Consider the following 17,626-nt stretch of genomic DNA (forward strand, 5'->3'; position numbering starts at 1 on the left):
GAGGGTGAGAGGGGAAGGTGGAAAAGTAGCAAGAGCTATGTACAATGGTTCCACGGAAGGGTTGCAAACAAACGGGTAAAGACAGTGAGTGGGTTCGTTCAGGTGGATTTGGGAGCCAAGCAAGTTTAGGCAGGGGGAGAGAATGGGGTGTCAAACAGCATGAGGTTATACCTGGGAGGAAACCATCTCGGTGTAGCTGCTTAGAGTGTCCTCAGAGAACTTAGCAAGCTAGGGCAAGAGAAGAGTCTAGTTAAAACACAGAAGGAGGCTCTCACTGTGCCTCCTCTGTGTGGGATATGGTGTGTGTGTTTGTGTGTGCATGTGCATGTCTGTGTGTGCATGTGCACTGTTATTACTGAACTGAAGAAGAAAAACATCTGAAACAGTGTGCAGTGCAGACGATCAGAATTTAGCAAACAGCAGACACAAAAACACTGGATAACCTATATTTGATGAGACGCCATGAACACTGGTCTGGGCCCTAAAGTGATGCTTTCACCTTTATCGTGCAATTTGCAGCAGACTAAATTCGAATTTTTACATTTTTACCAACACTTACATGCATTGCTCCTAATTAGATTCAGAATATGGGGCTGGTGGGGCTGCTCTTACTATGTGAGTTAGAAGTCCAACTTGAAGTCCAAATTCTGACATCTGATTGCAAATGGAATGCACCAACACTCAGCCAACATTCCTTTGACAGGTTCAACTACTGAAACCTTCAAAGGCACATTACTTCCATCTTTATGACCAAAGCCTGGTATTGTTATTGCTGTTTAATCACAAACATTTCACCACAAAAAAGCCTGATATCGCATTTTGAAAGGAAAAAATAAACTATATATGACCTAGACATCTACCAAATATTGACTTTAGAAAGATTTAATCTGTGTACCATTTAGATCTATTTTAGAACCTTTGTCAGAAGAAAATTTGGTGAATGGTTGAAATTAGCTTCAAAGCCTCAAAAGATGATTTTTCACCTTTTCAAACAAATTTACACTTAAAGGGTATGTTTTTTAAAGGCTATGACTGGCCACCCAGAGTTGTTGTCAGCCATTAGATATTACCCTTACTGTGACAGATAAACTTTTGTCAATACAGGTAAGAGTGTAAGAAAAAGTGTGATCTCTGACTATTTACTGTGATAGAATTTGTCAGCCATTATGTCACCACAAGACTGTTTATATATTCCTATTTCTTAGTATTTACCCTCAAAACCACCGACTGAGTTGCAGTGCTGCTAGTAGAAGCAACATTTTAACAATAAAAAGGTGTCTGTGAAGGTTCAAAGGTGAGAAAATCATCCATTAACAGAAAATTAACTCATGCTCAAGTTTAATGCAGATGCAACACAACAGGATCAAAGTTATACTACGTCCACTATAACTTCACAGATGAAATAATGTTCATTTATACTAAACAGCTGTATTGGGGTCTCGTCCGTGCACAAACATGTATCAACAGTGGGGTTATCGAGCAAACTACTGTTGTCAGCCATTACTGAAACCGCTAAAGACAGCGTTCTCCATCACAAAAGCTATTGATGAAATTGATTTTGGAAGAATGAAGTCCATTCCTTCAGTAGAATTTGGAGAAGGAATCCAAAGGTGCATTAAAGTTATTCTTGATACACATGACTGAATTTCATTTAGTCATTTATCGCTATCTAAAAGCATTACTCCAACAGTTTTACACTGTAGTTCTACTCAGTGTGTACAACTAAATGTGTCTGTGTCCCTGAAGGACTTGTTGAGAAAAAAGCATTGGTGTTATTATCGGGGTTTGAAGAGTTCTATAAATAATAGTTATAGATTTATTCACCTTTGAAATCCGATGTGTCTGCTTCTTTGCAACCTCTGTTCAACTGTCTGCATGAAGTTAAAATTTGGTTATCACATAATTTTCTTACACTGAATGAGAATAAGACCGAAATCATAGTTTTTGATAGTCACATTCTGCCAGACCAGTTAGCTGATGCCCTAGGTCCGCTTGCTAGCCATTTCTCGCTCACTGTAAGAAACCTTGGAGTGTTCCTGGATAGCGCTTTTAAACTTGAGAAACAGGTCTCCACTGTGGTAAAAAACAGCTTTTACCAGTTGCGTCAGATATCCAAAGCAAAGCTGTTCCTACCTCTAAAGGACCTTGAAAAGCTTTTCCACGCATTTATCACATCCAGACTGGACTACTATAACTCCCTCTACTTGGGCCTCCAACATTCTTCTCTTTACCGGCTTCAGTTAGTTCAGAATGCAGCTGCGCGCCTCTTAACAGGTACGAGAATCTATGAACACATCACTCCAATTTTAGCTAGCTTACATTGGCTCTCTGTTAAATATCGTATAGATTTTAAAATTCTTTTGTTCACTTTTAAAATTCTAAATAATTTAGCACCCAGCTATCTTTCCGAACTCCTCCACTTGTACAATCCCAATAGAGCACTAAGATTGTCCAATCAGATGCTCCTAGCACAACCTAGGTCTTGACTGAAGTTGAGAGGTGACCGGGCCTTTGCAACCATAGCACCTAGACTCTGGAATAACCTCCCTGTTCATATTCGTACCATCTTTTTACTTTGGCTTTTGATTCTAACTAGTTGGTTGTTATCTGGCTTGTTGTGTTGTCACCTATTGTTTCCTGCCCTGTTTTCTTATTGTTTTGTTTTAATTGTCTCATGCTTTTACTGACTGTGAAGCACTATGGTCAGCTTTGTTGTTTTTAATATGTGCTATATAAATACATTTTGATTTGATGTGTTCTTTTAGACCTGTTACTAAAAGTAAAAAAAAAAAAAAATAAATAATAATAATAATAATAAAACAAAAAAAAATCACTGATAATAACTGAAGCCTTTTCTCCTGTCATTGCATGTTACATTTATGTGTGTGTTTGACCGTGTCCCTGTGTGCATGTCCCTTACCAGGCCAGCTGGTGACACACGGCTGAACTCAGCGAGGACCCTGGCCTCTCCGTAAGCATTCACCAGCACCCACATAATAGGAAAGAGCAGGGGCAAAATGGGCAGAACACCCATTAGCTGAAAAAACAAGTCATACACACATTTCTGTCCAGTCTTTTTCGTTTTCAAGAATCTTCTTAGTACAATCATTATGTTTGGTGCCAACACAGAACAAACTGTTCTGAAAGTTTATTATCAATAGTAATCACAAAAAACACCTTTACATACACACTGGTTGGCTGTGTCCCTACATCACTAATACATTACAGTCTTTGCTGTCTGCACATTTACTGCTTTGACTTATTTTACCTGAAGCTGAACAAAATTGTAGCATCTAGGAGTGAGGCTGGGGGCAGTAAGAAGAAAGCGAATAGTGTTAACAAGCAGGAATGCCACCTAGAAGAGGGGAGCAAAACACACATAAGACTGCACATATTCACATGTTCATGTTCAAATACAATGCAGAATACATTAGGAAGAACACACCAACTACTCACCAGTACAACAGGACAGACTAGCTTGGTGATAACCGACTGTACTGTAAATCTCTCATTATCGAGCACAGTGACTGGGCGAGACAGGGCCAACTCCAAATTGTTCCTGTTGGATAAAAGACAGACAGAAATACAAATGATTTTACCAAAGTTTAACAACTTTTTTCCATTACCATTCATTCCCATTGATACTCTGCTATATCTTCTTATGTTCATCATCATTCTTCATCTGTGAGATGTTATGGTTTCTTTTCATTACATCATAGTCACATGACAGCTAGGGATGGGTACCGGTATCCGGTGCCATGATGGCACCGGTTCTGACATAAACGGTAGTAACCAGACCGAAAAGCAGCGCACATTTCGGTGCTTTATTTCGGTGCTTTATTTCGGTGCTTTATTTCGGTGCTTTTTTTTCCTGAGATGTGAGACACTTTGAATTCTAGCCAATCATTTTACGTTTCCGAGGATAGTAGGCGGGTCCAGGTACGTACGTTCTTTTAGAGCAGAGCTACAGATTAAAAATGCCCAAAGCGAAGCGGTGAAAAGTCTGGCTGTACTTCACAGCAAAATATGCAAACTAAGCAGCCTGCAACAAGTGCTTTAAGCTGATACTGTGATACTGTCAAAGGAGGTAACACCTCAAATCTGATGAAACACCTGGCGATGCATAGCATTTTTTTTTAAAAGCCGAAAAATGCGCCGTATTTGATAGCTTGCTGCGAGACCTCACACCGAGCGCATCTACTGCGGGTGTGGTGCCTGTTATCGGACCCGGAGTTAGCAACATCCCCCAAGAACCCGTAGAGGAGAGTCCTGGCCCCTAGCCCTGCCAGTGTAGCAGAAATGATGATGGATGATGATGCAGCAGCAGCCGTTCTTCTCTGCGTGAGTAGCTTAATGTTGTTCGTGTATAATTTACGTTGAGTAGGCTAACCACGTTATTACATTAATGCATGTAAGGTGAACTAGCAAACATCATCATAGCTAAATGCAGCTGTCTTCTTGTTTGATGGCAGATGCTCCCTTCACCCTGGCCAAAAAGGCTAAAATGACCAAAGAAAAAGTGGAAAACAGTTAAACATGAGAAGTTTTTGGACAAAGTTTGTGTTTTTTCCATTGTTTAAGCACTGCTTCCAGCCAAGAGTGATACCATATATGCCCCATAGCTGCAGAAAAGGCTAACATTGTTATCTTTTTACAAAAAAAACAGCTAAACATGAGAGGTTTTTGGACAAAGTTTGTGTTTTTTCCATTGTTTAAGCACTGCTTCCAGCCAAGAGTGATACCATATATGCCCCATAGCTGCAGAAAAGGCTAACATTGTTATCTTTTTACAAAAAAAAACAGCTGAACATGAGAGGTTTTTGGACCAATTTTGTGTTCTCCATTCTTTAAGCACCGGTTTGAGTACCGTTTAAGCACCGGCACCGTTTCAAAAGTACCGGTTTGGCACCGGTATCGGATAAAACCTAAACGATACCCATCCCTAATGACAGCAGTATAGCCAATTAACTTTTGTCAATATGGGTACGAGCACAAGCTAATGTTCAAATAAAATGTCACAATTGAGAAAAAGTGTGATTTCTTAATATTTACTTTCCAAAAGCCACAGACTGAGTTGCAGTACTGTTTCCTGAGGCAACTTTTTGATAATAAAAAGGTCAGAAGAAAATTAACTCAAGTTTGATGCAGATCCAGGATAACAGGATCAAAGTTATACTTACCTCCACTATAATTTCACAGATTAAATAATGTTCATTTATACTAAACAGCTGTATTGTGGTCTCATTCGGGCACAAACAAATTTATCATCAGTCTTCTGGGTTATCTAGCAAACTGCAAATGGGAAGCAGTGCTCCTTTTGGAGAACAGTAACTTTGCTGTTTATTTTTCTGTTATGGTGGGCAGATGAAGATTCGCCCTTTGACCCTTTTAAACAGCACACTGGTGCATTAATGTGCATAACCTAATGTTAACCTAAGGTGAATGTCATGTATGTATGTTTCGCTTCCATCCCACCAAAAAAATGCATATGTACATGAAAGACTGTATAATACTTTTAACATTTGTTTTTAATATTTGAGGATATTAGAAGTAATTGCAATATTTGGTTTAAAAAACAACAAAACAAAAAAAACCATGGCTATGTTCCCTACCTTATCGTGTCCAGGACTGGAGTACGGACCACTCTGAAGAGGCGGTGTTGCTGGGGGCTCTGGGGTCCTCTTTTCTCATTGGCCCGTGGTGAAGGAGGAGGGGAGAATGGTGGGAATAAATCTCCTGGTTCAAGCACAATGTGCTCATCATCCTGAGGAGGAAAAATGAAAAGAAAAAAAAAAGAACAATTATAATTTCTGAGATACCAGATACCGGTCTTACTGACAGGTTAAGGACCTTCTATGGCCCTGTCAGCTCTCCTAGATTTAACTGCCTGTCTGCTGCACTGTCAATCATAGTCTCAAGACTATGCTGCGCGACACAGCAAACCTTTTAGCAAAAGCAAGTACTGATGTGCCATCCTAGAGGAGTTGGACCTCCTGTGAAACATGTGTATGGTGCAGGTATCGTCTCGTGCTTCCAGTAGAAAAGATGAAAACTCAGCAGAGCATCCAGTCAGAAAATGATGATGAGGGGAAAAAAGGTCAGAGGTCTCCACCTGTAAAACCATTTATTTTTTTGCCTTCATTTTCATAAACAGTGTAAAAAACAATGTATTAAATATAATTTTTTACACAAACTAATAACAAAAATATCCTGTCCATCCTTTTTACCACATATCATACAACAATGCATTAGTTTTGTCTAAATGTGGCTGATAAACTTCCAGTTGATGTACTTGTTATTCCTACCAGCAGAGGAAATACCGGGTGAGATTGTGTCTAATACCTAAATACAGGCTTAAGCTGCCGATACAAATTGTGATACGTGTTGCTTTTTAAAGCTTTTGAAAATTGTTATTTACTCAAAAAAAAAAATAGATACTATCTTACAAAAGTATACTACAGTTTACGATAATGCAGCTAAATACAGACTAACCTTAATGCCTCTAAGCGATGCAAAGGCCTCTTGACCAGGTCTCAAAGCAATGATATCGCCTTCCACCAGTAGACTGACAGGCAGGTTAACCAGCTGAGAGTCACGATAGGTCCAGTGAAGGGACCACGATGGGGATGAGGGTGTGAAAAGGTCAGGGTAGAGAGATGAAGGCCATTTCACTTCACCAACACAGGCTGACAAGTAATCTAGGATAATGAATTACAAAATTGAGGACTCATTTAGAGAACAAAATAGGGTGAGAAGAACTAACATGACAGACTAACTCTTGTTAATGAAATAGGATTTGAAGAAGGTAAAACAAAAAACAATTACAACAACAACAAACAAAACTAAACAAACAAATGCGACTTTTACAGAGAATACAAGTTCCTCAATTCTTCTGTGTTTGCAGTAATGCAGTCATGAGCCTTACTCACCACTGAGCTGTGTGATGATGGCCTTTAGGCGCCATATCATCTCATTTCGCTTCAGTCTCTCCTGGCGTCCACCCAGACACAGGTTCAGCACCAAGAGGAGAAGGAGAGCAGCGGCATTCAGGAGCTCTATACCAGAACTGTGGAGGTGAAGACAGAAGACCACAGCTATGAATGAAAGATCAAAGAATACAGTGATGAAATATCTCTCATCATGGTGGACGAGGGAGATACATTTCTCAATCACCTGGCTGTGCTAAACATTTTTAATGCAAACTAACTAGAATTTCAACCAGTGCTTTTTTTTTGGAAAGGATGCTATCTTGTAGAGAATCCCTCATGTTACACTGCTGCCGAGAAGAAAGCTCTCAAAGCACTGACAGCTATGTGGACTTACCACCGTGTGGAGGTGAAGAATAAGAAATTACCACACAGAACAAAAGTTCTGGTAGTATTAGTTAACATTAATGTCGGGTCATAACAGTAAAACTAACAAAGTACTTTTCTAATGTCAGGTCATTGTGCCAATGTCATTTTCTACAGTTTAAAAGAGCCACAACTGACAGCCTCGGTGCCCTAGAAAAGCAGGGATTGGTGCAATTTGCCTGTAAGGCAGGGTTAGGAGAGGTGTGCTCACATATTGGCACCATGCTCCACAGCCTTCTGGCAAGTGTAAATAAACATTGAGAAGTGCATTCGATAGCACAGCAACTTTCTGGCATGAAGTGTGACGTTAGAATTGAAAACACTTAAAGGATGGCTGGAGGGCAAAAAGTATTGAAAGTAAAAACGGCAGTATTGTTTTTGTCGTGTCCCAGTAGTTTTGACATCACCTGAAAACTATGGTATTATTGTATTGACCAGCTTATCTCACTATGCGACACATAAAAAGACATTTAAATTATTTGCATGTAGATTTCTAAAGTGCCATAAACTTTTTTTTTTTTTTTGCTTAGACTGAGCCAAAGCAAAAATCCTTATCCCATAACTTCTCCCATAGCACCTCTCAGAGGTGAGACAACTTCTATTCCTTTGTGTATGTTTTAGACTCTCTTCTTTGTAGGAAGAGTAAAATTGATGAATCTTCAAAATTGTGTGGTGACATGACCAATTTCTTCTTATGGTTCCTTAGAAACAGAGGGTGGCACAACTTCCCCTCTGGCACAAATCACCCCACTTTTCCCTGCACGCTATACGTCAAACAGACAATGCCTTGAAATAAACTGGTGTTAAATATGGTATGAAAACATGTTACTACAACAGATGTTCACTTATTATTAAAATATGACAAATTAACATCTGAAAAAACTAATGAACTGGAACTGAAAAGAGAGGCGCATTGTGCCATTATGAATGATGCATATTTAACATTGGTTTATGATATGTGCTTTTCTTCTTCCTCTATTTGGAGTATAATGTGTAATGTTCAAAATGCACGATGAGAGGTGCCCGGAGAGTTAAGCGGCATTATTCATTATTGGAGAGTGTGATTAATGCAAACAAACACCTTTGTTTAGAGCAGTGGTGTCCAAACCCAGGCCTCGAGGGCCGGTGTCCTGCAGGTTTTAGATGTGTCCTTGGATCCATCACAGCTGATTTAAATGGTTAAATTACCTCCTCAACATGTCTTGAAGTTCTCCAGAGACCTGGTAATGAACTAATCCTTTGATTCAGGTGTGCTGACCCAGGGTGAGCTCTAAAACCTGCAGGACACCGGCCCTCGAGGCCTGCAGTTGGCCAAGCCTGGTATAGTTTGACATTTTCCATTAAACAGTTTTTAGATTTAACTTGATAGCTAACTAAGAGTGTTCCTTAGATTTAGACTAGTCGTTAAGTCTAATTTTTTTTCTCGTTTAGTCGACTTAGAAGTTAGTCACCAGGAATATCCATAGCATCAAGTCCCTCTACCTAAGGCAGCATACCTACAGGATGGTGTAGGGTCATGTGATCCAGTGCCTGTTAGTTTTCTCATTGTGGTGTTTTGAATCACTGAAGGCTTTTTAAGGAGCAGAATGATAATAACCACAATAGTTTAGCCAAGAAATAATCGTGGACCAACTCTGGACTGTGCTGACTAACCTGCAGCCATTCTTACACTTTCTCAAAATTAAAATCATTCACACAAGTGAATCTGGACTCAATATTCAGACCAACTATAGCAAAGTGATATTGCCTTGCCATGTAGTGAATAACTGACAGTGTGTGATGCATGAATTGTTTAACATTTGAGCATCTGATCCCACACCTGTGTTGCTTATTTTAAACATTAAAATGACTAAAATATAGTAGTCCCTTACAGCATCAGTTTGTATTTGTTTTTTTTAAATTCTGAACTACTCCAACATTTGAGGGTTTGCGCCTTGTAGCTATGCTAATAGCTAATAGAATCAATGCATTTTATAAAGTGTTCACACTAACAGAGCAGAACTACTGAGACAGTGTGATTTGGCACTAAACATTATTTATTATATAAATTGAATAGAATTTAGTTGAACTGAAAAATATGGTCAGTCTATTCCTAGAAACTGTTTACAATAAAACGATATGTCGTCCATTTGTCTGGATGATAGGAAAGTTTCTAACTATGCTGCTGAAGATGTTTAAAAATATATAATGGGAAACTGAAATGGAGCTATCAAAATGTCAACACAAGCTTTCAGCCTTTTTCAAAATTTCCTCATTTGTGGGCGATCGTGGCTCAAGAGTTGGGAGTTCGCCTTGTAATCGGAAGGTTGCCGGTTTGAGCCCCGGCTTGGACAGTCTCGGTCGTTGTGTCCTTGGGCAAGACACTTCACCCGTTGCCTACTGGTGGTGGTCAGAGGGCCCGGTGGCGCCAGTGTCCGGCAGCCTCGCCTCTGTCAGTGCGCCCCAGGGTGGCTGTGGCTACAATGTAGCTGCCATCACCAGTGTGTGAATGTGTGTGTGAATGGGTGGATGACTGGATGTGTAAAGCGCTTTGGGATCCGTAGGGACTAGTAAAGCGCTATATAAATACAGGCCAGTTACCATTTGTTCCTCAAATGTGGTCTTCAGCCATATCGAATTGAGTAACCCTGCTCTAAAGCATCAATGCGTTTTTTAAACCTCATTCCTACAAAAGTGTTCAAATAAGTTTTACCAGCTAATTGCTATGATTAAATCTCTATTTATTTAACATCAGGTCAATTATAGGCCACCTTTCTTTTTTTCAAACAAAGTCTTAAAAGTCTTTGTCTTGAAGACATAAATGTACATTCTAAGGAGCTTGGAAAGAAAAGACTTCTTTAGACTAAAGAAGTCCAGACGCTTTCCTTTCCATTATGATAAACCTTATAGTTACAGCACAATCAGGTGACCATGAACCACCATCTCCCTCACCTCCCTTTTTCTTCGTGTTAAAAAAATTCTTTTTTGGGTTTTTTTTGTTTTTCTTCCCACTATAACCAATTAATTGCTCATAACAGGTTGACTGATTGATTGAGGATTCCCAAAAAGAGGTTACATACCTCCCCTTCGGCTGGCTACCATGGCAACAGACGAGTCCTACCACCACCAGCAGAGTGAGAGCAGCACCCGGCCAATGGACACAAGAGTGACGATTACCATGGTAAAGGAAGCTATTTTGCCACTGTTCCTATGGAAATGTCCCCAAAACAAAAGCAAGTAAGCACAACAATATACAACATGTTACATTACAAAGTGAGAGATTATTTATTTATATATATATATATATATATATATATAAAAATCGTATATCAGGGGAAAAGCTCCTTTTTGGCACGAACAGAAAACAGCAGTGAAGTTGTTAACCTCACCAGGTACCGCCATCCAAGGAATAGTGCATACATATGTAGCATAATTTACCACATTTACAGATATAGCCACATATATGGAAAATCCAAAACGGGGAAATAAGGTTCTAAAGTAAGGACCACTGGTTTAAAAGTGTAGACACAAGTGTGTGCGTACCAGCACAGATGTTCGTCTGCATGCAACTCTCTGATGCTGTTCCAGCAAGCTGCTTAACTGGTCCCGGAGCTTCTCAAGAGCCTGGCCAGTTGAAAGGCCCAGAGTCACAGCATCCTCCTCCTGGAAGAACAACAACAAAATAAAACAATCCAGTCATTTTACTGGTCGATTTTAAAAATGAAAAAAAAAAAAAAAATCCTTTGTTTCACCATTAGTCTTGATGCTGGGTATCAAAAATTCTAGAAGTCCCACAGGTAGGCTTGATTAGCCTTGGGGGAGTCGGGGAGTGGGCAGAGGGAAGGGTTAGGAGCAGTGTGTGAATAAAAAGTTTACAACATTAAACCTATGCAGCCCGCAATTGTTCAGTAAAAAGAATGATAAAACAACAGCGGCAGTGATAATAACGTTGGCATAGTTAAATATGGAGCTGGAGTCTGTTTACACACCACGAGGCGCAAAGAGGCAGCACCATTACTGAGATGGTGAGCTCAGGTAGATGGAAGAAAGCATGTTTTTAGTGTCCAAAACAGCAGCGCTGTTCCTGTAGTCAACTTTAAAACAGCTAGCGGGAGTCCTTCATCAAATCACCTGATCAACAAAGTCCGACTTGGGAAAAAAACTAAATTTTTTGCTGCTTCATACACTGCTGTTTGTTTTACACAGCAGTAAACCAGTTGTATTAAAATATGCAGATGAACTGTTAACCAAGTCTGACACCGTGTTTAAATTATACAGCTTCCAGGCTGACGGCCGACAGCAGAAAATATGACGGTAAATATGCTGCAAAATGCCAGAGCTTATAGAATAAAAAAAATTGAGAATTTCAAAAACCACAATTATTAGCACAATTATAACCACTATTGTGGGTGTTGGTGCCTGGACATGGGAGTATAGAGGGTGTCTGGGGAGTGTGAGTGTGTGTACGGTGTTCATTTCTGTGTCTCTACATGTTGGATGAGTGTGTGAGTATTTGTATATGTGTGCATGAGGGAGTGAATGCATTCTTGTGTGCCTGTTTGTCTGTGTCAGGTCTTACACTCCACCTCTCTTAGAACATATCTTAGAATATCTCAGGCGTCCTGGGGGTGAGGGCCTATGAGGTGTACAAACAGGTATTCACAGACACACCATATTATTTGGCTGCTGCCTCTAAATATATTTTGTATTATTAGTACTGTGTGCTGTTCGGTAACATTTATTATTTATTGTTATTTATGCATATGTCGGTTCTTGCTGTTGTTTCTCTGCTGTGTTATTTTTTTCCAGCAGTTGTTGAAGCAGATTGTGATTACAATAACACTAAATAAAAAAAATCCTAACAAAATATCACCATCAAGTGGACCATTAAAGTAAATGTCATAATGGTCCACTAGGGAAAGTAAATCTGTTGGCCATTTTTTGGTCTTCAGACAACAATTCTGCCAGACAGGACAGAATAAACACAATTATTCCACTATTGATTGAAAATTAGCTCTTCTTTATTTGAAAGTTTCAAACTTTCAAAAACATGTTTAGCCCCATTTTCTGTCAGTACGGAACGTTATGACACCAGGTGGGTTGGTTGCAGTCAATAGACACTTTTGTGTTGTCTCTTGCTGCAACAATCAGTTTTATGTTAAAACCAAGGATATACTCTGCACTGAAACAGGGAAATCCACCTGTTAACCATAATGTTCGGGCTTGTAATGCACCTTATAAATGAGGACTGTGTGGAGAAGAGCCTGTTTGAGTCAGGTGACAGGTGGTTCACCGGACCGACAACCCTGATTAAGAAAATCATTTTTCCTCATCTAGTCGATTGCATCAGCTGATTGGTACAATCAGCTCTATTTTATGCAATAAAATAGTCTCTCTTTTCCTACGCACATCAATCTAGTTGACAACAAAACAGCTTTAATACATGCACATCACACCATAAACATGACTATCTTTCTTACCAAAGCACGATCAGGAATCCCATAAGCACGTGTGCTGGGAAAATTAGAGTTTTTTTCCTCTCGTGTCATCTCACTGACTGGATTGCTTCATTTTAGAAATGAGGAAAAGCGAAATGGAAGTGAAGGATAGAAGGATCGATGTGGAGATTTTGTTTTGTTTTTTTCCTGCAGACAGCATGTTCGAACGTGTTTCTGCAAGAAACATTCTTGTGGTGTGATACACAGGTAGAGAGACTATTTTACTGCATAATAAAATAGTGCTGAACAGATAGATTTTGCACTCATTTTTGAAGCCAGGGGCAGCACAAAAGTGATCCCTTTAGACTGATTTTTTTTTTGTCTTTAATTTCCCCTGAGTTATTGGTTCTGTTACTAGCTAGCTAAAATAAACTAATGTGAGTCTTGACATCAACAACCACCCAATCCCGTGACATGACGTTCCATACTAACAGAAGATGGCACTAAACATGTTTTTAAAAAGTTGACTTCAAGCACTTATTTCTTATATCCAGCTACAGACAGTGTTAAAGCTATGTCTGTTTCTGAAAGCAGGGCTATATTGTGCAAATTAGCCTTTATACAATTAGTGTTTTGTTTTTACTTTAATGCAAAAATGTTATCACTTACTCCGAGTTAGCAAAATTCTAATATTTTATTAGCCTGTTACACATATACATCTCTGTGTTGTATCCAACACACTTCTGGTATCACAGTGGTTGATGTTTATAGGTCTGCAGAAAAATTGCTCTCTCTGAAGAAGCAAAAAACCTTGGAAAAACAAGAACCCATGGTAGATGATGTTACAGCAAGCCAGTTAATCTCCTGAGGTCACTCTAAACACCAAGGTAGCTGTCTATTAAAACAGCATCCACACAGGAAACATTTACGTTCCAAAGGCATTTGCTGATCTAAGCAACCAGACTCACCTGTTTCTTATCCCTTGGCTCCATGGCAACCACAACCACTCTACATGCTCTGCTCCTTGTTAGGCAAAGATCTGGCAAATTCTGTCAGTTCTGCCACACAAAGTCCAGCTCTAGATGCTACACATCTTTGATTCCAGCAGCTGTAGATCAAGTGGCTAAGATGCGCACAGAGAATGCTAGGAGAGAAAGCAGTTCTCTGCCTGTTAAGACCTCCTGCACTGCGTCCTTTGCCAGTGTGACAGAAGAAAAGTGGAGAACTCTCTCTGGGATATCTGGTTTTGTTTACTTCCTCAGGTGCTGCACAGGAATCGCGTCATAACGTTGATGCAGAGCCCTGTGAATAAAATGCAAAGCACATGAACAAAAATGTATATCTAACTGGAATGTCATCAACATAGATGACATGAATAACACCTTGGTGTCATTTGGTGTATAAAGTCCAGGAAACATCACCCAGTGTTAGCATAACAGCAGTACTGACAAGCAGACTGTACCATAGAATCTACTCACCTTGAACACAAGCAGTTTCAACTGACACAAAACCCCAGAGTCAGCAATCTCGTTGGCAAAGAGTTGAGAGTGGTGAGCCAATCGAACAGGCAGACAGACTGAACGGTGAAGGGAGCACATCAAAGTGGGTGTGAAGGAATGCCCAATATATTCCCTGGACTTGGACAGCAACAGTCTTTCTGACACTGCCATCAGAGAGTCTAGCTCCACAGCCACAACATTACTGGCCTCGTGGATTAGTTTGTTGAGTCTGTTGGTGTTGGTTGATTGGTTGTAAGGTAAATAAAGTGCTTTAAGTGTACATAATAAAGCCCTGTATGTATGATTAAAATGTGACTTGTAGTCTAAACCTCTTTGAGTGGTCAGTATGAGTAGAAAAGCAGTGTATAAATGTGAGAACATTATATCTCTGGAAACTAATGGGAAGAGAAGAAACATGCTAGTAGGGCTGGGTGATATGAGAAAAATCTGATATCACGATATTTTTTGGCTACATCACAACACATATAGCAATATGTTTAAATAAACTTCAAAAATAAATATTATTTTCAACAACATAGTGCCTAAAATTACACTGGTATACTCATTCAAATCGACCATTCAAGGTTTTCTTCTACTTTGAATACAAAACATTTGAATCTATTTAAATGTTTTATCCTAACCATTTTTAACCATCAGTAGCACACACAAGTTTTTCCACAAATGACAATACTGTCACAGTAAGTCTCTTTCTGTGGTCAACACCAGACCTTTAACAAACTAAAGATCATAGCAACAAAAAAGGACATCAAGCAATAATTGAATAAAACAACTGAAAATAAAAGGATGCTCTTTTGTGCTTGTAACATATAAAAATTGTAAAATAAAACATGCGATGACCTCAATTTACAGTAACTATAGTAACTATTAAAACGACTGCCCAAGAATAGTCCAGGGTGTCACAGCTGGTTTGTTTAACGTTTTCTTTGGTTTACGGGAGATGGTGACATGCAGAGTTTAAAACATTCTTCATTTTGCAGTGGATGACTTTTCAGCTGGTAGAATAATTTCGTGATATTGCTCTCTTTTGTGGCAATAGTTTTACGGCATGTTTTGCAAATTATTGCATTTTGTTCTGCATCATCCCTGTGAAATCCAAATGACAGCAAGTGTCAGTCCCTCGCTCGTCTGACACTCCCGCTGTCGCCAAATTTTTCCCAATCTGGTAGTATATAAACACACATGCTCAGCACAGTGTGCCAGGTAGAAAACTTTCCAATTGGGACGGGAGAATTAATGATGCATTCCCAGCGTGTGAGAGAGAAAAAAATTTCACAGTGAATTACATGAAGACAGCTTAATATTGCCATGGCAATTTATACTCGACGGTTACGATAAAGCCAACTTAACCATTGTACGTGGAAAAAATTTGATATATCGCCCACCCCTACATGCTAGTGAAGGCATCTACGTGTTTATCAGAGAACCTCTTTTAAACATTTAGATTCACCTTGCCAAGTAGCTGTGAAATAACTCCTGCTACTTATACTGTATCTCCTTGATACTGACATCATCATACTTTTTGGTATAGTTTATTTTTATTCTTAGGCTTGATGTGAAACTTAACATGTAAACAAATGACAAAAGTGAACACTCATCTCTGCATGCATGCCAAATATCTATGATTGTGCAAACTTGTCTCCATAGACGTTATGGATAAACAATGGAAAGACTGTTCATCTGTAGCTGTGTATGTCCACATCCACAGCAATGCATAATCCCTGCATACTACTGCTGAAATGGTCGCCCCCTCGGCCTTTACCTAAACAACCACTTTCAGCAGCGACCATTTAAGGGGTCAGCACAGTAATTATCTGCCTCTTTGTATTCTCTACTGTCACCAGAGCCCTTTTCGTGTCTTCCTCCACTACATCCATGAACTCTCTTACCTAGCAAATCCACATTCAACATCCCTTGTCCAGTATATTAATAATCCCTCATCTGTACATCTTCAAACCATCTCAACCTTGCCTCTCTTAACTTTGTCCCAAAACTGCTCAATCTGAGTCGTCCCTCTAATATACTCATTTCTAATGCTGTCAATACTTGCACTGAAAATGTTAACGTCTTCAGTTCTGCCTGGGTGATAGACTGGCTACTTGTCCTGGGTGTACCTTGCTACATACCCAAAGTCAACTGGGATAGGCTCCAGTTGACTTTACTCCACAAGCCGTGGCAATGAGGCATTGCTAAACAGAATTCTGCCAACATTTTCCACTATTTGTGAAGTAAATCGTAAACCGTACCTGGCGGTTTCAAAGACTTTTGGTAGATTTTATCCACACATAACGATCGCGTTGACACAAATATGACCAAAAGAGAAAGACGGAAAAATACAAAAAAGTCAGAATTCTGAATTTGACTTAAAGTAAAATCGTCGCAAAACAAGTGAAAACTCTTATTTGTCGTATGGCTTTACGAGATCTAGCAACTTTATAGAATGGGTATGAATAAGCTCATGTACACCTTGAGAGCTGTACTTAAAGCATAACCCCTAACACTAACCCAGCCTACAGTTCCAGCATGAAAGCTGTAAAAGCATGTCAATTTGTCAAATCACAATACTTCGCACCAATGAAAATCTTATCGTGGAGAACGACAATAGTGGGTGTTTTCACAAGCACCTCTCAAAGGTCAACAAACGCGACTCGAATACAAAGTGACATGTCGTAAGTCACATTAGTTATAAATGAAATGTTCTGCTGTAAACAACAGCTATCACAAGACTAGTCTCGATTTGAGCTTTTAATCGATCTATCTTCTTTAAAAGCAAAGCTGCTGTCAGGCCACATATCTCCTTACCTCCATCTCAAAGGCAGATGCTACCGCAACACAAGCGTTGTTTAAACTACACTTCACCGCTGCAATATTCATTATATCACATTGAGTCGGTGTACATTATTAATATATAAGCACTCACCTTTCCTCATTTTCGAGTCTCTCTGCACATCCTGAAAAAAAACACCTTTTTCTCTCCATATAAACACACTTCTGATGCTTCACTGTACAGCAGCAGCCATGTTGGAAAGCGTTCAGCTAGGAGGAAGGAAATATTTGTGTGCGTGCGTGCGTGTTCTTCTTCTTTTGTTTTTAAAGGCAGCTTGCATCCAACAATGTTGCACTATTGCCATCTCTTGGGCTATACTGCTACGTCACTTTTATTTCCTTAATAATCAGCTCTGCACATTAGGAGAGTCCAGGTCTTACAGTATAATACTCATGTATTACTGTAATCCTTATACAGTAACGTTAGTTAGTGACTGAGCATCCCGGTGACTTTCTCTTGATTCCTGTAATCAGGGTGAATTAGTTACGGATTAGACTAATTTACCGAAAAAGT

General features: G+C 39.5%; 1 protein-coding gene across 5 annotated transcripts in view; it reads right to left on the bottom strand.

The window, feature by feature from the left end:
* The window catches only part of tmem94 (transmembrane protein 94), a 39,787-nt gene extending 22,441 nt beyond the window's left edge, over window positions 1-17,346 (bottom strand). For 2 of the 5 annotated variants that reach the window (XM_084938456.1, XM_084938454.1), the window contains exons 1-11: window positions 17,207-17,346; window positions 13,738-14,071; window positions 10,875-10,994; window positions 10,412-10,539; window positions 6,930-7,066; window positions 6,493-6,698; window positions 5,613-5,764; window positions 3,457-3,559; window positions 3,269-3,355; window positions 2,921-3,037; window positions 172-228 (exon numbers count right to left, since the gene is read on the bottom strand). In XM_084938456.1, coding sequence (XP_084794582.1) covers window positions 172-228; window positions 2,921-3,037; window positions 3,269-3,355; window positions 3,457-3,559; window positions 5,613-5,764; window positions 6,493-6,698; window positions 6,930-7,066; window positions 10,412-10,539; window positions 10,875-10,994; window positions 13,738-13,761 — 1,131 coding nt within the window. In that variant the 5' untranslated portion in view covers window positions 13,762-14,071; window positions 17,207-17,346. Of the gene's footprint in view, window positions 1-171; window positions 229-2,920; window positions 3,038-3,268; window positions 3,356-3,456; window positions 3,560-5,612; window positions 5,765-6,492; window positions 6,699-6,929; window positions 7,067-10,411; window positions 10,540-10,874; window positions 10,995-13,737; window positions 14,072-14,247; window positions 14,346-17,206 lie in introns of all 5 variants that reach the window. The other 3 variants (XM_084938458.1, XM_084938457.1, XM_084938455.1) reach the window with 2 other exon arrangements.
* Window positions 17,347-17,626: the final 280 nt, after the last annotated feature.

Source organism: Perissodus microlepis, chromosome 8 (assembly GCF_051167445.1).
Source record: "Perissodus microlepis isolate ML-2025 ecotype Zambia chromosome 8, ASM5116744v1, whole genome shotgun sequence".
NCBI classification, from domain to species: domain Eukaryota; kingdom Metazoa; phylum Chordata; class Actinopteri; order Cichliformes; family Cichlidae; genus Perissodus; species Perissodus microlepis.